A 27,094-nucleotide genomic window follows, 5' to 3' on the forward strand; every position below is an offset into this window, starting at 1 on the left:
TTTATAGTAAAGCAACATAGTATGGTACAAAAACAACACCGGATAGGGATGAAACATAAAATGATTATTACCATTTGGTACTGGCCTTATTACCGAACTGGTATTAGTTTTAATACCAATCTGCTATTGTTTTTATCACCAGACCGTTATTGGCTTTAGTACCAAACCGTTACTGATTATTCTATCCCTTAATGAACCAAAAACAAATAAGAGCGTGCTAAGTTCGTACCCTCCACCATGGATAGCATTTGTCGAGTTCTATGCGCGGTATTTCTTTTTAGGCAAACATAGAATATTGAATAAGAACTGTTATGCTATTGGAGCTATATCAAGTTATAGTCCGATTCGGACCATAAATGAATGCTGAAAATCGTAGAAGTCATTGTTGATAGAGGCTCAAGAAGCAAAATCGGGAGATAGGTTTATATGGGAGCTGTATCAAGATATTGATCGATTCAGACCATATTAGATACGTATGTTATAGGTCATAAGAGGAGCCGTTATACGAAATTTCTGCCAAATCAGATGAGAATTGCGCACTCTAGGGGCTCAAGAAGTCAAGATCCCAGATCGATTTATATGGCAGCTATATCATGTTTTGTACCGATTTTCGCCATACTTAGCACTGTTCTTGCTAATATATATTGTCCGATTTTGACTCCTAGAGCCACTGAAAGCGCATTTATTGCCAATTTTCCCAATATTTTTTACAACGCTTTCTTCGAAAACGTTCAACAACACTTCTGGCGCGATGACAAGAATATAAATGTGACGCCGTCAATTCTTAATAGCCTCCTTTGTTTGGTACAGAATTGACACCAAATGGTATTAAAAATCTTTGCCCAATAATACCAGGCGTATTGGCAAAGTACCCTCATTTTTCTATCAATGTGTGTTCATCAAGTGCCTGACAGAAAAAAAGAACCAAGCTTCCTATTTCTAGATTGGGACAGAGCATGACATTGGCGTTGGAAACGAAAACTGTCCTCTGTAGCGTCAATATAGTGTCATCAGCTGCAGATATCATCATTTCTAATGCGATACATTTCTTTAATTGCTTGGATAATCAACAGTTAAGGGCCGATTGGCTATTTTTTCCATCTTATTCACTAGTTACGCTAATTTGTGTAGGACATGATGTAGTCACCACAGCTCGACTTTTGTCTTCCCTTTCTTGTTTTGCATGGGAACTGAGATTTTGTCCAGCTTATTCACTTTTTTGCAATTTCAATAGGATGTCCAATAAAGCAAGAAGCGTATACCTTATTCGGTCTAGACGAGCTTCTTTGTGCTCTTAACTCATTTATCCCTGTGTCAGGAGAAGGCTAAACTTGAGGAAGAAAAGCAAATGTTGAAAAGTTGACAACTCAATTTGACTTTGTTTGTGGATAAAAGGCTTCGGAAAGTTTTAACTTTTGAGAACGTTAGAAAAGGGAATGGTGCTTGCTTACTTGTTGGCTGTCTGGTATGAAAGAAAAAACATATGCATCCGTATTTGGCTTTGTTCCTCTTTTTTTGGGGTACAAATTAAAAGGGGTGTCTTTATGAAAGTAAATAGAGTTTGTTTTCACAATATCTTGGCGTAAAATGGCCGAAACCTAAAAAAACACTTTATTATGAATAGACATAGCACGGACAAAGATATCTAACGAAAGATCTTAAAAAAAATTCAAATTGAAATCAAACAGAAAATCAATAATTTTAGATGATAACAATGTGATGGCTAGGTTGGGTCAGGCATAAGAGCAATCAGACTCACTAAGACGTTTTCGACCATTGTGATACCACAGGAACAAGGGAAGAAAAATGCCTTATAATTCCTACCGCTGAACCATCCAGATCGCTGGTAAAAACCCAACAAATTGCGAATGTTCACATCCACTAAATCAGACAAGATCTCCAAGAAATGAGAACCTAAAGTGGAACTCCTTCTAAATGCCAGTACCTCTCCTCCTCTTCTTCGACGGCTAGACCACTATCGGAAGCCCACTTCGCTGTTGCACTTTGAGCTTGCTGAATAATGTATCTCTAAAAGTGCTGGGAAACTTTCCCCTAACCACAATATCGACATCATCAGCATACGCGACCACTTTAACACCTTTTTTTTCAGAGGTAATAATATATTGTTAACGGCTATATTCCAAAAGAGTGGGGACAGTACACCTCGTTAAGGTGTTCCTCTGCCGATTCTTCTTTTTAAATCTTCAGATAGCAAGTCTGCCATAATGTATTGTTAAGTAATTAAGTTATTAATAGACTTTCTTACGATAGTGTAGATACATCGGTCTTACATTATTGAAAGCAGCAGCAAATGCTACCATTGTGTATTCCTTGACAGCGAGTGAACCCTTTATGTAGCCGACTAGGTCGTGAAGGGCTGTTTCAGTGGATTTGTCTTTACTATATGCATGCAGCTGCCGGGACAGGCGATCTCCAGGGATCTTTGCCCTAAGATATGTTTCTATCAAACTCTCAAGAGTCTTCAGCATAAAGGATGACAGACTAATAGGGCGAAAATCGTTCACCTTCTAGTACATAAACTGTTTTGAATTTGAGAATTACAGGTGCAGAATCTTATATCATGGTCCTTATTTCGTTAATGGGCGTCGTCAACATTAAGGAGTCCTTTTTTATCCCTCCATCATAGAATAATTTCGTCATTACGATTGTATCACATCGAAATATTGATCTGAGACCCAAGAAAATATAGATATATGTATCGTTGATCATCTTGACATTCTAAGTCGAGTTAGTTATGTCTGTCCCTCTGTCGAAAGTATGCTAACTTCGAAGGAATAAAGCAATGCGCTTAAAATTTTGCACAAATACTTCCTATTAGTGTATGTCGGTTGGGATTTTAAATGGACAATACCGGTGCATGTTTTGATATGGCTGCCATATAATTGGTGGTTTTCCCCTCCTAATGCTGACAACATTTGTGAGGTACTATGCCATATAAGACTTCTCTCCATAGAGGTGTCGCACTGCTGCACGCCGTTTGGACTCGACTATCATTGAGCTTAAAACTTGATATATAAGAAGTTTGCCCCTGTTCCTTAGTGGAATGTTCACGGGCAAAAATTTGCAATTTTGCCATATAAACCGATCCTGAATTTTGACTTCTTGAGGCTCTAGCAACTGAGCTTTGAGCATTTATTATTCGATTTTGACTGTTTTGCGTGGCGTGTTTTGTTTTGATTTCCAATAACTGTACATGTATAGTAAAAATCGGTTCATAGATATTCTTACGATAGTGCTAATAGACTTAATAGACTTTCTTACGATACTGTAGATACTTAGAAACTCCATCTGCTTCTTGATTGAAGTCAGTTTTTCATTATTGAAAGCAGCCACAATGTCAAGAAATGCTACCATTGTGTATTCCTTGACAGAGAGAGATTCTTCGATGTAGGCGACTAGGTTGTGAAGGACTGTTTCAGTGGACTTGCCCTTACTATATGCATGCTATTGCTGAGACAGGCGATCTTCAGAAATCTTTGCTCAAAGAGACTTTTCCATCAACCTCTCCAGAATCTTCAGCATAATTGATGACAGACAAATAGGACGAACATTTTTTGCCTTCGTGTGGTAAAGTTTTCCTTCTTTTGGAATGAAAATGACCTTTGAGTCCCCCTATCCCACAGGTATATACGACGTACTTCTCCAAAAAGAGAATATCAACCTATGCCAAGAGCCAGTCTATCGGACACAGCTTGTAATGCAAGCAGTGATAAATCATCTGTGTCTGGCGACTTAAAGGAGTCGAAACTTTTTATCGCCCCAAGAATCTTCAGCATAAATGATGACAGACAAATAGGACGAACATTTTTTGCCTTCGTGTGGTAAAGTTTTCCTTCTTTTGGAATGAAAATGACCTTTGAGTCCCCCTATCCCACAGGTATATACGACGTACTTCTCCAAGAAGAGAATATCAGCCTATGCCAAGGAGCCAGTCTATCGGACACAGCTTGTAATGCAAGCAGTGATAAATCATCTGGGTCTGGCAACTTAAAGGAGTCGAAACTTTTTATCGCCCCAAGGATTTTTGGCTCAGACACAATTTGTCCAACAACCTCTAATGAATTTATAGGTTAGGTTAGGTTGACAAAAGGGTACGAATATTTATCCACCCCATGCTTCTATGAACGTACACCTAAGCCAGTAATTGGGTTTTTGTGCGCTCTAAATACTAAAAAGTAACATTGAAAAGAAAATCTATGTTAGGAATTCTATACTATTTCCAAAATCCTTAATTGGTTCAAAATCCGAATATCGGTTTATATGGGATCTGTATCAAGCTATAGATCAATTCAGACAATATTGAACATGATATTGAAGGTCATGGGCCGTTGTACAAAATTTCTACCAAATCGGACGAGAATTGCGCCTTCTAGAGGCTCAAGAAGTAAAGACCCAAGACCGGTTTGTATGGCAGCTATATCAAAACATGGACCGATTTGGCCCATTTACAATCCCAACCGACCTACATTAAAATAAAGTATTTGTGCACAATTTCAAGCAGCTAGCTTTACTCCTTCGAAAAAATTGGAAAAATTTTACTGGGCATGGTGACTCTGGATTCTGTGCAATCTTGTTGTCTTGCAGGGAACGTGTGCTCATGAATACGAGGAAATAAAAAAGATTGATATCCGTAATTAATTCTGTCCAGTAATTTAGAGAACTATTTTTAGTTGCCATTTTGAAAAAGACAATTTTACTCATTTTTTGTGACTTCATATTTTACAAGGATTAAATTAGCCACTGAAGAACACACCACATTGAGGACAACATGCCCAGCTACACTGGTATTAAATATTCGATTGAATTTTATAAACTAAAAATGGGTTTTTCCGCGCATTTCTCAACTTACACACAAAGTTTTTCCAGTTCATCCTTCTTGGCAGCACCAATTGAAAATTCTGAAGTTAAATGCAACATCTCCAGAGGTTCCGTACATTTGGTGAATTCCTCCTGGCCGCAATCTTCGCCACTGACACTTGTCACCAAAGCGAGGACAACAGTGAATGTGACTGAAACAAGAGTAGAGAAAAATTATTTTAAAAAGTTTTTTACAGATTAAAAAAAAATATATATACAAAATGCAAGTAGTTGTAGTAGAGTATTTATTGAAAAACCGAATACTTTGAAACACTTCCCATCTCCCACTTGGAGCGTGAGTTCAAACTATGAATAATACAGTGGAACAATAAACAGAACAAATTAACTTTGTATTCATTTAGTACAGCAGAACAATTGACAAACACAGGTTATATTTCTCTGAATGATTTCATTGCAATCGGCAATGGAGAATTTACTCTATGGGTTACCAGATTGATATTAAAGAGTGTTAAAAACGGAATGAAGATATTCGTATGCTATATCCCGTAATTGTTCTACATATTTGCAGACCTCTAAACATGTCATATCGAGAAGGTTACCCGACCACTTAGTGCTTATCAAGCGGAGATCCTTGTAATAAAAGAAGTGCTAGAATAATCTCTTCAGACAGCCAGGCAGCCAATAAATGTCTGGGGAACACATTTTCGAGTTTCAAAACCGCCTTGGCTGTCGCAAATCTCTCAACGAGATGGCTTAAAAGATAAACATTCTACTGATCTGGGTATAGCACAACAGAGAATAATTGGAATCTTTGGGTGTGCCTCTTATGACATATAAGTTAAGCCTTCAGGATCAGTTCCGAAGAGCAACGTATGACAGGTGATCACAAAGTGCTATGGTATGAAGTTCCGCCCCAGGAAATTACACCCAAAATCCAAAAAGAAAGTAAGCCTCAAATAGGTATATGGAATAAAACAACAAAACTATTGGTTCCATTTTCGTCTCTTTGGGGCTTTTAGGTATCTAGCTATGTAGCTATGTAGCTATTAGGTATCTAAAAACCATCTTCCTTCTCCCGTTTCTGTGGACGAAACTATCTATGTGAGTCTGAATGTAGGCTGAGTACATCTCAGCGGAACCATAAACAATGTGCATTAAGATTACCGTTTAAAGGATTAATTTTCGAGTCATGTCAAGCTTCTAAGCGCAAAATATGTATTAACTAAAAAATCCAATTAGCTATTAATTGAAACGGCTTCAATAACGAAAATGATGTTATGAATCACACTTTTTGAAAATGTTATTGAACTAAAAAATTTTATTTCCAATTAAAAAATTATTGACATTTTCAATTCAAGTTTTAATTGATCTCATTTTGTTTTTGGTTTTGTACTTCCAGCTAAGACCAAGTGTGTTTTCGTTCTTGTTTCTATTTTCAAATAGAACAAGTAATAAGGTGTTAAGTTCGGCAGGGCCGCCACCCACCACCTCGGGTATATATGCAAATCACCTTTCGTCAAAATATAGTGAAAAATGCATACCTTATGCCTATATATCGAAATATGTTCCTTTTTGGATCAAATACCAATAAGTACAAGTCATTGTTCAATTGTGCATATAAAAATATTGGTGTTTTTAGTAGCTATATCCAAAAAAAAAAAACCGATCTGAACCATATACTACACGGATGTCGAAAAGACTAACATAAGTCACTGTGTCAAATTTCAGTGAAATCGGATTATAAATGCGCCTTTTATGGGACCAAGACTTTAAATCGAGATATCAGTCTATATGGCAGCTATATCCAAATCTGGACCGACTTGGGCCAAGTTGCAGAAAAATTTCGAAGAGCCTAACGCAACTGACTGTCCCATATTTCGGCAACATCGGACAATAAATGCGCCTTCTATGGGCCAAAAACCTTAAATCGAGAGATCGGTCTATATGGCAGCTATATCCAAATCTGGACCGATTTGTGCCATATTGCAGAAGTATGTCGAGGAACTTAAGTTCATTCACTGTCCTAAATTTCGGCAACATCTTACAATAAATGCGCCTTTTATGGGCCCAAAACCTTAAATCGAGAAATCGGTCTGTATGCAGCTATATCCAAATCTGAACCGATCTGGGCCAAATTAATGAGTGATGTCGAAGGACCTAACACAACTTACTGTCCCAAATTTTGGCAAAATATTACAATAAATGATCAAATTATGGGCGCAAGACCTTAAACCGTAAGATAAGTCTATATGGCAGCTATATCCAAATCTGGACCGATCTGAGCCAAATTGAAGAAGGATGTCGAAGGGCCTAACACAAAGCACTGTCCCAAATTTTAGCAAAATCGGATAATAAATGAGCCTTTTATGGGCGCAAGACCTTAAATAGAGAGATAGGTCTGTATGGCAGCTATATCCAAATCTGGACCAAATCTGTCCCACATTTCAGCAAAATCGGATAATAAATGGGGCTTTTATTGGCCTAAAACCCTAAATAGGCGGATTGGTGTATATGGCAGCTATATCCAAATCTTAAACAATCTGGGCCAAATTTAAGAAGGATCTCGACTGGCCTAACATAACTCACTGTCCAAATTTCAGCAAAATCGGATAATAAATGTGGCTTTTATGGGCCTAACACTCTAAATCGGCTCATCGGTCTATACGGGGGCTATATAAAGATATAGTCCGATATAGCCCATCATCGAACTTAACCTGCTTATGGACAAAAAAAGAACTCGTGCAAAATTTCATCTCAATATCTCTATTTTTAAAGACTGTAGTGTGATTTCAACAGAGAGACGGACATGGCTAGATCGTCTTAGATTTTTACGCTGATCAAGAATATATATACTTTATATGGTCGGAAATGGATATTATCTATCCTTCGGTGGTGGGTATAAAAATTATTGGGAAAAAAATTTATTTTCAAACGATTTTATTTTCGATCAAATTTTGAACTGAATCATTTTTAGCGACCTTTTTTGTATTATCTTACTAAAGCTCCCTCTTGCTGCTTTTGTAGCATTTTCGCTCCAATGTCCACTGTAAAACCCATGCAAAAAAAAGAAAACCACACAGATAAGGGTATCGAAATAATTCAGATATAAAATAAAACAACCAAAAACGAACACTGAAAAAATAAGAAATTTCAACGCTCAATCAGCTCAACAAAGTTGAAAATGTGCACCAAGGGTAATAAAAATTTTTGTAACTTAAATTAGTATCACAAGGTACCACCAACAAATGGAGAGTTGGAGCCATGAACATGGACCCACTGGCAACAGTGTCAGCAATGGCAACAGCATTGGCTGCTAAACAGGCAAGAAGTAATATCATCTTGCCAGTCAGAGGCGAAAGCATCCATAAAACAAGGCCACCACTCAGCTACACCCAACCAGAGCTTGAATAGTCACCATGAAGGGTAAACATGTGGGTGGTGGTGATGGTTATGGCCATCATGGGGCTTTGGATAGCTTGCTTTGCTGCCTCGGTTGTCTTCGCTGATTTGTTGGTGGATAAAAAGCGGTTAAATAGAAATATTGCACTTTTTATTGCACTTCCTTTGCCAACAGCATTGATAAATGGTCAACAAGAAAAAAGAAATCCAAACAGTTTATTTGGAGTTTTCCGAATGCAATGACATTCCTGCCAGATGTGTCAGCTCGACTTCAACATGCTGAAAAAGAATCCCACAATGGCATTGGCTCTCCAGCATGTTGCATTGTAAGAGATAAAGGACAATTTCTAAAGCCATATCATCTGTACCATTGCCGAAGTTCTGGTCACATCAGCACATACACACTCGCAGACACACACACATACTCTATCCTCAATCCCCATTTTTTTTTGTCAACCATAATTTTATTTAACAAACAAAATAAATATTTATGCTCGTTGTTCGCTCGCTTGTATTGCGCAAAAAGTTGTGCGAATGTGGACGTGTATGACTATTTGGAAATTTCATATTTATGACATTTACCCAAATTCTTGTTTCAATATAAACACACGTTCCAATTCTATTTGACCAGTACATACAAAGTTTTCCAATTAAAAGGACATCAATGTCTAATCAAAAAGGCATTATCTTAAATCGGGGATTAAACTCGATTTAAATGGCGAAAGCGCGTATATGTACATTTGGACCCAATTTTTTTGCACTCATCATTTATAAGCGCTTCTAATCAACGCAATGAACAGTGTGTAATGAGCTGTAATCACTAATTGCAGATAAGGTTTAAAAGAATCTACAAATTGCGAAATGCCAACGCAAAATGGCAATAAGAAGTATGCCGAATATGCATCCTTTTTATACCCTCCACCATAGGATGTGGGTATACTAATTTCGTCATTCTGTTTGTAACTACCCGAAACATTCGTCTGAGACCCCATAAAGTATATACATTCTTGATCGTCGTGACATTTTATATCGATCTAGCCATGTCTGTACGTCTGCCTGTCTGTTGAAAGCACGCTAACTTACGAAGGAGTAAAGCTAGCCGCTTGAAATTTTGCACAAATCCTTCTTGTTAGTGTAGGTCGGTTGGGATTGTAAATGTAAAATATCGGTCCATGTTTTGATATAGCTGCCATATAAACCGATCTGGGATCTTGAATTCTTGAGCCGCTAAAGGGCTCATTTCTTATCCGATTTGGCTGAAATTTTGCACGAAGTGTTTTGATATGACTTCCAACAACTACGTTAAGAATAGTTCAAATCGGTTCATAACCTGATATAGCTGTCATATAAACCGATCTGGGGTCTTGACTTCTTGAGCCTCTACAGGGAGTAATTCCTATACGATTTGGCTGAAATATTGCACGACGTGTTTTGTTATGACTTCCAACTACTGTATTAAGAATGGTTCAAATCGGTCCATAACCTGATATAGCTGCCATATAAACCGAACTTGGGTCTTGACTTCTTGAGCCACTAGAAGGCGCAACTATTATCCGATTTAGCTGAAATTTTGCATGAGGTATTCGACAACTGTGCTAAAAATAGTTCAACTCGGTCCATATCCTGATATAGCTGCCATATAAATCGATATGGGATCTTGACTTCTTGAGCCTTTAAAAGGCGCAAGTATTATCCGATTTGGCTGAAATTTATACAACGGCTTCTTTCATGACCTTTAACATGACCTTGCCTTACTCGACTATAGCATGAATCGGTTTATAGCCTTATACAGCTCCCCTATAAGCCGATCTCCCTTAAGTGCGCAATTCTTACTAGATTTAGCTGAATTTTTACACAATGACTTTTACTATGGTCTCCAATATTCAATACTCTTTTATCCTTTGCCTAAAAAGAGATACCGTGGAAAGAGCTTGACAAATGCCATCCAAGGTGGAGGGTATATAAGGTTCGGCCCGGCCGAACTTAGCACGCTTTTACTTATTACTTCTCATTTTCATTTGAAATATAGAAATATTGAATATTAGTATTAACAAGTAAGAGCGTGCTAAGTTCGGCCGGGCCGAATCTTATATACCCTCCACCATTGATCGCATTTGTCGAGTTCTATGCGCGGTATCTCTTTTTAGACAAACATAGAATATTGAATAAGAACTGTTATCCTATTGGAACTATATCAAGTTATAGTCCGATTTGGACCATAAATGAATGCTGATTGACATTGTAGAAGTCATTGTGTGATATTTCAGTTCATTCGGAAAGAATTGCGCCTTGTAGGGGCTCAAGAAGCAAAATCGGGAGATAGGTTTATATAAGAGCTGTATCAAGCTATTGATCGATTCAGACCATACTAGACACGTATGTTGAAGGTCATGAGAGAAGCCCTTGTACAAAATTTCTGCCAAATCGGATGAGAATTGCGCCCTCTAGAGGTTCAAGAAGTCAAGATCCCAGATCGGTTTATATGACAGCTATAACAGGTTCTATATCGATTTACGCCATACTTAGCACAGTTATTGGAAGTCATAACAAAACACCTCATGCAAAATTTCAGCCAAATCGGTTGAGAATTGCGCCCTCAATTGGCTCAAGAAGTCAAGATCCAAGATCGGTTTATATGACAGCTATACCAGATTATGAACCGATTTGAATCATACTTAGCACAGTTGGTGAAAGTAATACCAAAACACTACGTCCAAAATTTCAGTTAAATCGGGCGATAATTGCGCCCTCTAGAGGCTTAAGAAGTCAAGACCCCAGATCGGTTTATATGACAGCTATACCAGATTATTAACCGATTTGAACCATACTTGGCACAATTGTTGGATATCATACCAAAACACGTCGCGCAAAATTTCATTCAAATTGGATAAGAATTGCGCACTCTTGAGGCTCAAGAAGTCAAGACCCAAGATCGGTTTATATGGCAGCTATATCAGGTTATGGACCGATTTAGAATCAAGAATATATATACTTTATGGGGTCTCAGACGAATATTTCGAGTAGTTACAAACAGAATGACGAAATAAGTATACCCCCTATCTTATGGTGGAGGGTATAAAAATATCGAAAATATCCAATGTTCTGATTAACTATAGTTTGCCAGCTCTACTTAAATCCTGCCGAACACATCAAAATATTTTCACCGGCCTTTTCTAACCAAATGTTGTAGGGGACTTTTATAATGTCACCATAAGGTCTCCAATACAGAGGTCTCTTATTGAGTTAAAATTAACATTGAAATGAGAGAAGTTCTCGGAATCTTTGTGGAAAATTTTATAACTGCAGACAAAAGAGTTGAGCTGTACCAGTGTATCCGCATACCGGCGTAATTTTAATTTGATTGTTTGCTATACCCTAGCTAGCATTGAATGGACATAAAGGAAATAAATTGTTTATTGCTTGATTTTAGAGGTACCAAGAAAGGAACAAATGGAACTTAAATGTTACAGTAACTAAGAGGCACCAGCAAAGCGAATACAGTAGAAACTCGGTTACCGCAAGTTAAGTCTAGTACTTCCCTAAAATGTCCCATACTGCTCGGTGTGTTCCCAAACAAAAAGGTAAAATAACAAAAAAAACTATTTATGAATGTGCTTAATGTTCCTAGGATAAAGATGTTGGAATAATCGAGAAGTTCCACGTGATCCCAGTAACAGTAATCAGGTACGTACTGTATTCGCAACAATATACGCATATACTACATATGACGTTGATATGAATGGTTGGTTTTCTTTTGTATTCCGCGATTGCCGCGTTCTTCTTGCCCGTGTTCGCAACAAGCCTGCATCTCCCTTGTCCACAATCTGGCCTAGTGGTCAGTCGTTTTGTAAAAGGCACCCTCGCGATGAACTATTCAAAGGCAATAAAATTTCCATATTCATACAATTCTGATCAATGCAATCAGTGGAAAGTAAACAAAAGAAATTTGTTAAAATGGAAACAAAAGGCCCTCAACGATGAACTTGCCACCAAAAAAAAAAAAAAAACGCTGCACAAAATCAGCAACTCTATTTCCGTGCGAATTGTTTAAGTTCGTATATTGTGCATGCATATATTCGTTAGGCAATTTAAACAAGTCCCATTCTCCAAAGCCGATTATAGCAGCAAATGCTTATTGTCCATTTGTGGTGGCAGCCGACAAATATTAGAGGTCGAAACAATTAAGATGTTAAAGCGAACATGTAAATCATGTCTAAATGGTGGCCAAATCGGTAACCAATACAATGTAATGTTGGCTAATTTATCCGCAGCACGTTAATGCAGAATAGCTGTTGGTGGCATGGTACAACTTCAAATGTACAATAGTTGGAGCTGTTCTGAGGGTATAGGAAGTTGCCATAGTTGTCGCTTTATTTAAAAGTGACTTATCTTGGCGATGCATTGCACAAGGATATGCATTAAGGGCTGATATGGTACAAAATTTATATCACAAATTCAAAGTAATTCGACTCTTACGGTGTATGTCTCTGCAAGTGTATGATTTAAGTCTAGTATTTCGTTCAAAAAAAAAAAAACACTCCATGATTCTCCTACGATAATTTCACAATATCGACATATCTCCTTCTTGCTCATAATGCACTTTATGCAAACATATTGCATTAATGATGCAGTATTTGTCCATCTTGAATGGCAACATTTTATTTGTCATGTTGTGGTCTCTCCGGCGCCTGATATTTCTGGGGACAATAACGCTCCATGCTAGATTATGTATTTGCATTGAATCGAGACAGATGTCGCAAGGTCGGTTTTAAACGATGATATGCATGCAATTATTTGTGAGTTTCTGCGGAGTTCGCTTATTTGGGTGTACTCTTGCTTGAATATGTTTGCAGTTCTGGCAACATGAATAAACTTTTAAAATAATATAAATATGGAAAAAATAGTCGGTAAAAGATTTATTGGAAATGAGCACTATTGGTTTTGAGTTTCGTTTGATATGATCTCAAAAAGGTTTAATGTTATGAAAAAGGATGAAGTACTCGAAGTAGAAATATGCTCTTTATTTTCAACACAAGTTTACATTTTTGTATAACTCTTAAAACTTCTTAAGATTCAAATAAAAAAATTTTTAATATAAAAGTAATTTAAATCATAAAATAATACAGTTTTTTCTGTTTGACCTATGGATATTTGACAAAACAACCTATCTCGAAATACAACAATTTTCCAGGATTTTTTCTATTAATGCATCTTTTGGAGGCCTTTTGTTTCTGTTTTACCAAGGATTTTCTACCATCTCTGTATGCAGAGTTATGCAATAAATCCAATCAACATATTTAATTTTTTACCCTCCACCAGTTGATTTACCCCTGACCCTGTCGGAAGCATGCTAACTTTCGAAGAAATACCGCCAGGTGATTGAAATTTTACACAAATACTTCATTTTAGTGTGAGTTGGTTAGGATTTTGATATAGCTGACATATTAAACGATCCTGGATGTTGACTTCTTGAGCCTCTAGAGTACGCAATTATAATCCGATATGTATGAATTGTTTTGGTTCGAACATCAACAACCGTGCCAAGTACGGTCAAAATCGGCTCATAACCTGAAATAGTTCCCATATAAACCGAACTCGGATTTTGACTTCTTGAGCATCAAGAGGGCAAAATATTCATCTGATTTGGTTAAAATTTTGCCTGAAGTGTTTTCTTCTAACTTCTAACAACTGCTACAAGTATGATCCTCAAAAAATATGTTTGCCATCCGTAACTTTATTATTGGGACAACCAACGTTGGTGTTGAGTTTATAATCTAGTTTATGTTATGCTACAAAAAATACAAGTTAAAGCGTGCTAAGTTAGTCCGGCTCAATTTCAACCAAAACGGAAAAATTGCGGCTTGTAAGGGCACAAGAAATCAAATCGGGACATCGGTTTATTTGGGAGCTAGGTAAGGTTACGTTAGGTTGAAAAGAGGATGCAGAAATATATCCGCCCCATGTCACTATGGACATACACCTAAGTCGGTAATAGGCTTGTTGTGCGCTCTACAAACTATAAAGTAACCTCTAACAAGTAAAAGCTTGCTAAGTTCGGCCGGGCCGAATCCTATATACCCTCCACCATGGATCGCATTTGTCGAGTTCTTTTCCGGCAACTCTTCTTAGGCAAAAAAGGATATAAGAAAAGATTTGCTCTGCTATTAGAGCGATATCAAGATATGGTTCGGTTCGGACCACAATTAAATTATATGTTGAAGACCTGTGTAAAATGTCAGCCAATTCGAATAAGAATTGCGCCCTTTGGGGGCTCAAGAAGTAAAATAGAGAGATCGATTAATATGGGAGCTGTATCAAGCTATAGACCGATTCAGACCATAATAAACAAGTATGTTGATGGTCATGAGAGGATCCGTCGTACAAAATTTCAGGCAAATCGGATGATAATTGCGACGTCTAGAGACTCAAGAAGTCAAGATCCCAGAGCGGTTTATATGACAGCTATATGAGGTTATGAACCGATTTTATCCATACTTGGCACAGTTGTTGGATATCATAACAAAACATGTCATGCAAAATTTGATTCCAATCGGATTATAATTGCGCACTCTAGAGGCTCAAGAAGTCAAGACCCAAGATCGGTTTATATGGCAGTTATATCAAAACAAGGACCAATATGGCCCATTTACAATACCAACCGACCTACACTAATATGAAATATTTGTGCAAAATTTCAAAGGGCTAGCTTTACTCCTTCGCTAGTTAGCGTGCTTTCGACAGACAGACGGTCGGACGGACTGACTTGTCACGACGATCAAGAATATATATACTTTATGGTGTCTCAGACGAATATTTCGAGTAGTTACAAACAGAATGACGAAATTAGTATACCCCCACCATCCTGTGGTGGAGGGTAAAAAAAAAATTAAAGTAAGGAATTCCGTGCTACTTACAAAATCCTTAATTGTTTTCAATACCAATCCCCAAAGTTTGTTCATGTCTGATATTGTGTCTCCACCTAAGTACCGGTATCTGTTGGACGCGAAAGCCGGGCAATGACAAAGGAAATGCCCCAACGTCTCATCATTTTCCCCGCATGCCCTACACATGCTATCACTTGCCGCACCGATTTTACATAAGTGAACTCGTAGTCCTATGTGTCCCGTTATGATACCAACAGCTATACTGAACTCCTTCTTGCTTCCTTTCAGTAATAGCCTCGTCTTCTCACGATCTGTATCCCCTCATAAGATTTTCGCCGTCTTACCGACCGTTTCGCTGTTCCACAATGTTGCATGCGCATTCGTCGCCCACTCATTTAACTCGGACTGCGTCGACCCGAAAGGCTTCGCGTTAACCAACTTTATTGACGGCAGTCCTCTGGCCTTCACCGCCAAATCGTCTGTCTTTTCTTTTCCCCTTACACCGTTATGGCCCGGCACACAAACGATGCGGATTTTGCCATTCTCAGAGAAGGCGTTAATCTCCTTCTTACACTGCAAGACTGTTCGTGACCTTACCGTTCCGGTTATTATCGCCCTTATGGCAATTTTACTGTCGGTAAATATGTTCACAATCGACGTCCTCGCGTTAGCACCAGACTACTTCACGCATTCCGTAATCGCCCGGAACTCCGCCTGCAGGACCGTATTATCGTCAGGCATTCTAAAACAGATATCAGTCCCTGTTTTCTCAATGTAAACTCCCAGGTTCACTCTGTCCTCTAGCTTTGATCCATCCGTGCAACAACATCTTCCAGATGGCAATACTAGGGTTCCGTCAATCCAAGACTGTGCCGAGACAGTAGTACCTAGCACTTGACTTCAAGGTTCATCTCAGGTATCCGATCGGAAACCTCTTCCCTTCCTTCCAGGTTTCCTATCGTAATCTCGATTATACCACGATGGTATCAGCTGCTCCTATCCTCAATCCATTCTCCCATCGCCTTAAGTCCCATAGCTGCAGTGGCTGCCTCACACTTAATCTGTATGTCAATGGGTCGGATATCTAGAATAGTCTCCAGTGCCCTAGTGAGCGCGGTCCTCATCGCTCCGCCTATGCCAAGACAATATATTCTCTGATCCTGTTGTATGGTCCTTATGTTGCACTTTTTCTCCATAGCAGTCCACCACCAAACTACTGAGGCGTAAGTAAGTATTGGTCTAATCACGCTCCTGTAGAGCCAGTGCAAACCCTAATGACCCAGCTCAATACTAAGTATCTGTGAAAAATTTCAACCGGCCAGCTCTACGCTTTCGACCGCTATCGTGATTTCGACAGACAGGACGGACATGGCTAAATCGACTCAGAATGGCGAGACGGTCAAGAATATTTATACTTTATGGGGTCTTAGACGAATATTTCGAGGTGTTACAAACGGAATGACTAGATTAGTACACCCCCTTCCTATTCTGGTGTGTATAAATATTGCTTTGAGCGAGCGTCGTCGTTCAGGTGCACTGTGCTCAATCATTCTTTTCTGCTTGGGTGCTAAGTTCGGCTGGGGCGAATCTTATATAACCTCCACCATGGATCGCATTTGTCAAGATCTTTGAATGACTTTTTCAAATAGAAAAGCACCAGTCATAAAAAACACCATATTTAAAATTTCAGCCAAATCGAGTAATAATTGCGCCCTCCAGAGGGTTCGAAAGCCAGTCCGAGAGATCGGTTTACATGGCAGCTATATCAGGTTATATAGTTGTTGAAAGTCAAATCAAAACGACATTTGCAAAATTTCAACCATATTGGATAAGAATTGCACCCTCTATAAGCCCAAGAATTCTAATCGGGAGATCTGTTTATATGGCGGCTATATCAGGATGTGGACTGATTTAGACCATACTTGACACAGTTGTTGGAAGTCAAAATAGAATACTACATGCAAAATTTCGGCCAAGTCGGATAAGAATTGCGCCCTTTAGAAGCTTAAGAAGTCAAGTCCCAAGATGGCAGTTATATCAGATTATGGACCGATTTGAACCATTCTTTGCACAGTAGTTGAAAGTCATAACGAAATACGTCATGCAAAATTTCAGCAAAATCGGACAGCTTTTGCGCTCTCTAGAGATGGCGCCTATATTGAGAGTCATACCGGAACACTTCGTGCAAAATTTCATCCAAATCGGGTAAGAATTGTGCCCTCTAGAAGCTCAAGAAGTCAAGACGCAATGTCGGTTTAATGACAGCTATATCAGGTTATCAACCGATTTAGACCATACTTGGCACAAAACAATTTCTTTAAATGTATGCCTATAATTTTATTTAGAAAGTCATTTTGGCAAAACAACATATGTAGACTGCTATACAAATTTCTGGTCTAGGCCACACTAAGTGTTGCCAGGTGCAATCTGACATTTTTATTGAAAAGTTTGACATTTTCTGGCATAATCGTACTTATAAAGATTTGATGTACGACCATCATTTGTGTTGTTTACAGCGACTTCGAAAATAAATTTGAAAAAAAAAATGGAATTATCTCTTGAACATTTTCGTGCGATCATTTTTCACAATTTTCGACACGGATTATCACGCTAGAGTGCATTGATGAACTTAAATCTTTGTATGGCAATGAAGCTAGATTCTATTGTTTTGTGAAAAACAGGTCAATCTCTTGCATTTTGGGCAAAAATAGTTGGATATCATCTCACGGTATCGCTAACCATTCAAAGTTATGTTACGATTCACACCATCTTTGAAGAAGTACGGTCCAATGATGCCACCAGCCCATAAACCTCACCAAACTGTGACATTTTCTGGATGCATTGCAATGTTTCTGGCTTATCTTCACTCCAAAATTGACATTTCTGCTTATTTATGTACCCATTGAGCCAAAAATGAGCTTCGTAGTAAAATGCAATTGTTTGTAAGACGACTCAGGGTTAAATTAAAGACCAAACTGAAGATGTTTGGCAGTGAAACAAAACACGAAACGTACGTGAGCTCTTTAACCCAGTGTTGCCAAAAAGATAATTGACAAAAAATTACCCTTTAACACCCTGTACCACAGTGGTGGTGGAGGGTATAAAAACCATTGGGATTTCTTGTTATTACTTCCAATTATCTTTTATAACCACCACCATCTAGCCAATCCGTTTGTATCTAGACAATCCGTTTGTAACACCACGAAATTTTGATCTCCAACCCCATAAAGTATATATATTTTCATGATGGTCTTGACATTGTATGTCGATTTAGCCATATCCGTCCGCCCGTCCCCGTGTCCGTCCGTGTGTGGAAATCACGATAGCTGTCTAACGAAATTTTGCACAGATACTTCTTCTAGATGTAGGTCATTGGGGATTGCAACTGGGCAACATTGGTTCAGATTTGAATATAGGTCCCATATAAAGTGATCCTTTGACTTGATCCTGGAGCTACGAGCTGCATTTGTTAACCGATTGGCCTGAAATTGTGCACGTAAGGTTCTGTAATGACTTTCAAAAATCGTGCTAAGTATGGTCTGAACTGGTGTTTTCTCCCATATAATGTTGTAGCTCCCAAATAAACCGATCTCTCGATTTGATATCGTGAGCCCCTAACAGCCGCAGTTGTTATCAGATTGAGCTAACATTTGGCATGTAGAGTTCTGTAGTGACTTTCAACAATCGTGACAAGTATGGTCCAAATCGGTGTATAACCTGATATAACTCCTATATAAACCGATCACCTGATTTGACATCTCAAGCCCCTGGAAGCCTCAATATTTTATACGATGGGGCTGAAATTTTGTGCGTAGTGTTCTATTACGATTTCCAACAATCGTGCCACGTATGGTCCAAATTCTTTGTATAAACTTTTAGCAGAATCCATGGTGATGGGCCCCCAAGATACGAGCACGCTTTAACTTGTTTTAAAAACGTTGAAAAAAACTTCATAAATGCTATCCATGGTGGAGTGTGTATAAGAATAACTACTGACCCCTTTACTGATCAAGTCTGCCACTTAATTTTCGAATGAATATACTATATTGTTTATACAGGGTACATAAAATTTCATTGAAATTATCTATTGTCGTTGTACAGCTACAGGGTCTGCCGAATAAATAAAAAAATCATCAACCATTACATTTGTAATAATTACCTACAATTTGTCCCTTGCAACGTGTGAGAAATGGGTTACAACCTAATGCACATTACGATATCCTCATTTATCCTGCCTGACAATATGTTGATCAATATCTGCTGTCACAAACATCCTCTTTGTTGATGCACTCCGTTGTCGCTGTACAATGTTGATGTTGTTAACATGTGTTAAATCAATTTTAAACTTTTATCTCTAACGCACACACACTGGCGTATCGTCATGAATGTGTGTACTAGATGCAGGGAGAATGGCAGGCTTAAGTGATTTTAAAGCATTTTGGGGGATTATGCTTTATGAAATCGTAATGAGTTATGCTTTGTTGTATGGCAAAGATAACTGTTTCTTTTGTTTATGCTTTAATATCACGTATGTAATGTATAATGAGTTCAAATATCACAAATACTCCAAAATTAGAATCACTTTTTTTACAAGAGCAGTAATCCTTAGCGAGTTTTGTATTAAAAAAAACATTACTAAGCAAAGGAATTATTTGGCATTGAAAAATTAGAAATGCCGATTCTAGGCATTTTTAAAGTTGTTCTAAATGTTTATATAACCTGAAAGATAATGCTTTTCTTAGTTTGATCGCTTCAAACCCTAAAATTCATCTTATATATGACAAGACCCACCACCTCGGGTATATATGTATACCACCTTTCGTCATAATCCGGTGAAAAATGTATAATTTATGCCCCCATAGCAGCTACGGACATTGAGTGGTCTAATAAGTACAAGTCATTGTTCAATTTTGTATAACAAAATATTGGTCTTTTTGGTAGCCATATCCAAATATAGACCGATCTGAATCCTATGCGACAAGTATGTGTCAAATTTCACATAAATCGGATGATATCGAAAGATCGGTCTATATGGCAGCTATACCCTAATCTGGACAGATTTGCGCCAAATTGAAGACGAATTTTGAAGGGCCTAACACAACTCACAGTCCCAAATTTCGGCGAAATCGGACAATAATTGAGTCTTGTATAGGCCCAATGCCGTAAATCGAAAGATCGGTCTAAATGGCAGCTATATCCAAATCTAGACCGATCTGAGCCAAATTGAATACGAATATTGGAGGGCCTAACACAATTCACTGTCTCAAATTTAGGCGCCTATTATGGGCCCAAGACCATAGAACGAGAGATCGGTCTATATGGCAGCTATATCTAGAAGAAGGATGTCGACTGACCTAACACAACTCACTGTCCCAAATTTCAGCAAAATCGGATAATAAATATTGCTTTTATAGGCATTAGACCCTAAATCGGCCGATCGGTCTATATGGGGACTATATCAAGCCATAGTCCGATATAGCCCATCTTCGAACTAAACCTGCAGAGCAAGACAGCTACTTACGCTCTAATGGAGAAAATCAACAAAGGCAAGACTCATTTCAGACCCCATGGACGACCCGGATCATAGTTTCAGTATTTGCCATAATATTTATATTATGTATTTTCCCCAGAGTTGTCAACATCGGGTGCAACAGGAACATTGTGAAGCATACCTGTCATCACTTTATCTGCCTTTCGACTCTTCGACACCACCAATGTCGGAGCTGCAAACGGTTGGTGAGGAAAACAAAACAGACAGGAAAAGAGGTATTAATAGGGTGCGATGCGAACTCTCACTACATTTCGTGGGGTAGTACCAACATTAATAAGCGGGTCCATGCCCTGACAGAATTTTTGAATTCTAACGACATAATAACACTTAATAATGGTAACACCGATACCGTTGTTAATGGGATTAGGGAGAAGGTTTTAGATGTGACAATATGTTCAGAAATCTAATCGATGAGGTTCAGGATTGGAGGGTCTCCATGGAGCATTCCTTCTCAGACCCTTGCTTAATTTGATTAAGAATAGCACGGCCAGTGCAAAATCCGTAATAAGTTGAAAACCTACTTGACAAAATTCGGAAGACTGCTCAGAAGAAGACAAGATAATTTACTTTGCCCAAGTATAGAAGACATTGTAGACAATGTCAACAGTATTACGACTGCACCAGTGGAGTCTTTCGAAGATTTGTTGAAGAGAAGAGTTGTCCTCTTTGAGAGAGGAAATCAGCCCAAGTAGTAGTAGTTTTTTAACTTATGTTACAAAAAGTACGTCTTATGCATAGTGTGATTATTTATAGGCCTGATGGCTTCGCATTGCATGAAATGAAATAAATAAAATGAATAAATAAATAAAAGCCTTGGATGATGGGGGAGATTGGCAACATTGGGAAAGAGGTCCGCAGACTTTACAACAGAGCAAGTCGTAAAAAATCGGAAGTATATTGAGATGTGTATCATACACGGCTCAAGGACTACAACAAGATTAATAGAGCGGTAAAACATACCTCCTGGAAGCTTTTCTGTGTCCAGGTCGATAGCGTTAATGACGCCGCCAAGATAAAAAATGTTTTTCGAAAACCCATGTCCAAACTGAAACGTTAGTGGACGACATGGGAGAGAGAGCAGAAACAACAGAGTACATGTGGAGGCATTTGATGAAATCCCATTTACCACAGCATACGACACACACATTGGCGGTTTGCATTGATATTGAGAGGGCATTTAGCAATGTCCGGACCGACACATTGATCCAATCCTTAGACCAGTACTGGGTGAACCGGTTCCTTAGAGACTGTATAAACCATATCCTAAGGAACAGGTGGATAAATTGCAGGTCCCGTGACATAAATATAAGGGAGAAAGTGGCACAAGGCACGCCACAGGAGGGCATTTTATCCCGACTCCTATTGGTGAACACCCTAAATGACCTATTGTATTACTACGCAGACGATGTTATAATACTTAACAGGGTAAGGATCCGAACGAGCTATACAGAAGGGCCGAAAGACCCAGAGGTCTCAATGCTAACACAGAGAAGACTGAAATCTGCCTGTTCAAGAGGAAGACGAAGGTGGGCCAATTTAACGCACCACGTTTCCCCAATAGAACGATTTCGATATCTGACAAGGTCAAATTAGATGTGATCTTGGACAGGAAACTGAATTGGAAGTGTCACTTTCAGAACGCACTGGCAAGGCTGACAGATGCTGGGCACTATGTACACGGGAGGTAGGCTCAAAATGGGGCCTGAATCCGAGGATAGTCCACTGACTCTAAAGGAGCGTGATTAGACCCATACTTACTTACGCCTCATTAGTTTGGTGGACTGCTGTGGAGAAAAAGTGCAACATAGGAACCATAGAACAGGTTCAGAGAACATGTTGTCTTGGCATAGGCGGAGCAATGAGGACCACGCTTACTAGGGCACTGGAGATTATTCTAGATATATGACCCATTGTCATACAGTTTTAATGTGAGACAGCCACTGCGGCTATTAGACTTAAGGCGATGGAGCAGCTGATACCATCGCGGTATAATCGAGGAGTCGATAGGAAACCTGGAAGGAAGGGAAGAGGTTTCCGATCGAATACCTGCGATGACACTTGAGGTCGAGTACGAGGCACTACTGCCAGCAGCACAGTCTAGGACTGACGGAACCCTAGTAGTGCTATCTGGAAGATCATGTTGCATGGATGGATCACAGCTAGAGGACAGAGGTATTATTTCAGGTATCCGATCGGAAACCTCTTCCCTTCCTTTCTTCCAGATTTTTCGAGGTTACTTTATAGTATTCAGATCGCACAACAAGACGAATACCGACTTGGGTTATTGACCATAGTGGCATGGGGCGGATTAATATCCGCACCCTCTTTTCAACTAAACTTAACCTAACCTATGTCATGGGTCGAACAATTTATCCACCTGATCCTTAGCATATGGCTTATCCTGTCTCTAAGCACCCAGTCCACCTGGTACTGGACTGAGTATTAGAACAGGGTGTCGGTCCGCTCATTTTTAAAAGCCCCCTCGAAGTCAATGCATAACGCTACTATGTACGTCTTGGCATCGAAGGATTCTTCCATTTTATGCACAACCTCCAGCAGGGCGGTCTCCACTGACCTTCCCTTGTCATAGGCATGCTGTTTGTATTTGAGCAACAGCTTCACTTAAATAGTGTTGAGTAGGGGATTCAAATTGGTGATGGAAAGGCCTTTATATCACGAAAAGATTTTCAATAAAGAGAGAAAATTAGTCCCCTGTAAACTTCCTTTGTATTACTCACAATTATTTGAGAAAATGTTTTCTGTGTACATTGTTTCGTAAATAGAATGTGTTGTTGGTATAGATATAACGCCCAGGCAAGTAAGCAAAAGTACGCTTTATTAGATAAAAATAATAAAACAGAAACAAATTCTAAGCCTTTTTTAATTCTGTTGGAGAAAACAAATATTCAAATGTGTGCTTTATTAGATACAAATAAAGAAGAAGAAAAAAAAAATGCAAAGGCTTTTTTAATGCTGCTGGAGCAAACAAATATTTTTAAACACATTTATAGGACGACATATGCAACTTTAATTGCTTTTAATGATTTATATACACGAGAATGTCCATTTCAGTATTACTTAGACTAGCGTGGGTAAATCTGTTAGGGTGGTTCTATATCTTGTTGCTTTAACTTAAACAAGTAAAAACCATATTCTTCGAAAGATTGCAATATTGAAATGAAAGAGACAAAAAATTTTCTTCAAATGCCATACTGGGAAAGATTGAAGGTAAAACAAGTAAAAGCGTGCTAAGTTCGGCCGGGCCGAATCTTATATACCCTTCACTCTGGATCGTATTTGTCGAGTTCTTTCCCGGTATCTCTTCTATTAGAGCTCTGCTATTAGAGCGATATCAAGATATGGTCCGGTTCGGACCACAATTTAATTATATGTTGGAGACCTGTGTAAAATGTCAGCCAATTCGAATAAGAATTGCGTCCTTTGGGGGCTTAAGAAGTAAAGCAGAGAGATCGATTTATATGTGAGCTGTACCAGGCTATTGACCGATTCAGACCATAATAAACACGTATGTTGATGGTCATGAGAGGATCCGTCGTACAAAATTTCAAATGTCGCAAATCGGATAATAATTGCGCCCTATGTGAATTGCGCCCTCTAGAGGCTCAAGAACTCAAGATCCCAGATCGGTTTATATGGCAGCTATATCAGGATATGAATCGATTTGATCCATACTTACCACAGTTAGTAGGAAGTCATAAGAAACCGCCTCATGCTAAATTTCAGCCAAATCGGATAAGAACTGCGCCCTCTAGTGGCTCAAGAAGTCAAGATTATAGATCGGTTTATATGGCAGCTATATCAGGTTATAAGCCGATTCGAATCATACTTAGTACAGATGTTGGAAGGCTAGATCGACATAAAATGCAAAGACGATCAAGAATATATACACTTTAAGAGGTGTCAGACGAATATTTCGAATAGTTTCAAACAGAATGACGAAATTAGTATACCCCCGTCCTATGGTGGAGGGTATAATAAAGTCTTCATTTGGCCTTCTTGGACAACGTTCTCATATGTCTTTATGTAATTCGTAATTTTTTCTTGATTACCTTATGCCAGAGTTTCAAGTGGTCCTAAACGAAATACAAAAGACGGGGGTTTTAGAGTTGTTCTGTACTTATTCTGTACTACACTGAAAAAAACTTGGCTAACAATTTAAAATGTTTTCTTATTCTTCGGATTTTAGCAGTGAAAACGAGCCAAAGAACCAAAGAAACAAAGTTGAGGATTTATTAACCTACTATTTCAAATAAAAAATCGTCAATATGAAGAAAAATATTTTTCACCAAAGGGAATGTTTCCTTATAAAATTAATCATCTTTAAATTAAGTTTGGAAATCTTTGGATCGAATCTTTAAAATTAGTACATTTTTTCAGTGTACTCAAAATTAATGATGCGGATGACAAATGCGTATAGTACTCAAAAATACATTGCATCGAAATTGGGGAAAACTGAAAGTGCAATAGGAAGACAAATTTATATGGGAGCTATGCCATGATATTGTGCGATACAGTTCATCTTCGAACTTTACCTCGACCGACACGGAAATACTGTGGCCAGCGTACAAGTGGAACTCCGATTTGTGTGGTGTTTTTATACCCTCCACCATAGGATGGGGGTATATTCATTTTGTCATTCCGTTTGCAACACATCGAAATACCCCATAAAGTATATATATTCTTGATCAGCGTAAAAATTTAAGACGATTTAGACATGTCCGTCCGTCTGTCTGTTGAAATCACGCTACAGTCTTTAAAAAAAGAGATATTGAGCTGAAACTTTGCACAGATTCTTTTTTTGTCCATAAGCAGGTTAAGCTCGAAGATGGGCTATATCCAACTATATCTTCATATAGACCCCATATAGACTGATCGGCCGATTTAGGGTCTCAGGCTCATAAAAGCCACATTTATTAACCGATTTAGCTGAAACTTGGGACAGTGAGTTGCGTTAGGCCCTTCGACATCCTTCTTCAATTTGGCTCAGATCGGTTCAGTTTTGGATATAGCTGCCATATAGACCGATACTCCGATTTAGGGTCATAGGCCCATAAAAGCCACATTTATTGCCCGAATTTGCTGACATTTGGAACAGTGAGCTGTTGTAGGCCTTTGACATCCTTTGTCAATTTGGCCCAGATCGGTCTAGATTTAGGTATAGCTGCCAAATAGACCGAACTCTCGGTTTTAAGTTTTGGGGCCATAAAAGGCGCATTTAATGTCCGATATCGCTGAAATTTGAGACAGTAAGTTGTATTAGACTTAGGTTCAGATTTGGATATAGCTGCCACACAGACTGATCTCTGGATTTAAGGTTTTGGGCCCATAAAAGGCGCATTTATTGTCCGATTTCCCCGAAATTTGTCACAGTGCGTTGTGTTAGGCTCATCGACATTTTTGAGCAACTTGTACCAAATCGGTCCAGAGTTGGATATAGCTGAAATGTAGACCGGTATCTCGATTTAAAGTCTTGGCCCCATAAAAGCCGCATTTATAATTCGATTTCACTGAAATTTGACACAGTGACTTATGTAAGGCTTTTCGACATCCGTGTCGTATATGGTTCCGATCGGTTTATTTTTAGATATAGCTACTAAAAAGACCAATATTTTGTTATACACTATTGAACAATGACTTGTACTCAATAATATTTGGTCCAAATCGGAACATATTTCGATATAACTGCTATGGGACATAAGGTATGCAGTTTTCACCGGATTTTGATGAAAGTTGGTTTACATATATACCCAAGATGGTGGGTATTCAAAGTTCGGCCCGGTCGAACTTAACAACTTTTTACTTGTTTGTTATCACGCGTTCACAGGTTTCGCTTGGTGGAAAGCTTCTTAAACAATCAACGATTTCGAGAGGAAATTCTCAGTGAGGGCTGCGTGGCAACAGCTCCTACTTAAATTCTGAGTGCTGATGATACTCGAAATGACAAATAGAGTTATTTTCTTAGACCCACCTTGTCTTCGGCTGGAAGTGGTTGTCGGATCTTGAAGAATTCTACACACAAAGTTGTTATATAATGTTGTTGCTATAAGAACAGTTTTTGTCTGCTGAAAATGGAAAAGCAGACATGACTTCTGTTTCATCAAAAAAAAAAAAAAAAAACAGCTGGACAGGTTGTTTTAACATAAATTTTCGTTTGCTATTTCAACCAGCAAAATCTGCTAAAATATTGTGCTATTTTTTTTTTTGGCCTTTCCGATCGGTCATGTGTTTTGATGTTTGGAAGAGAGAAATTTGTTTGGAAGAAATTTTATTTTGTAAAAAAATGCTAAAAAGAAATTGTATGACCAATAGATTCCTTGTACACCTTTTATCGCATATATTGGTAAACATATCGCAAGGTGGCTAAGCTGACTTGGTAATGCTTGCATGACTCTCGTAGATA

The 27,094-nt window shown here is 38.5% G+C and overlaps 1 protein-coding gene across 2 annotated transcripts in view; it reads right to left on the minus strand.

Annotated features, from left to right (window-relative positions):
- The window catches only part of LOC106092481 (uncharacterized), a 221,633-nt gene that overhangs the window by 29,625 nt on the left and 164,914 nt on the right, over positions 1-27,094 (minus strand). For both annotated transcript variants that reach the window (XM_059369256.1, XM_059369255.1), the window contains exon 3: positions 4,871-5,030. In XM_059369256.1, the coding sequence (XP_059225239.1) occupies positions 4,871-5,030 (160 nt within the window). The remainder of the gene's footprint in view (positions 1-4,870; positions 5,031-27,094) is intronic.

This window comes from Stomoxys calcitrans, chromosome 5 (genome assembly GCF_963082655.1).
Source record: "Stomoxys calcitrans chromosome 5, idStoCalc2.1, whole genome shotgun sequence".
NCBI lineage: Eukaryota > Metazoa > Arthropoda > Insecta > Diptera > Muscidae > Stomoxys > Stomoxys calcitrans.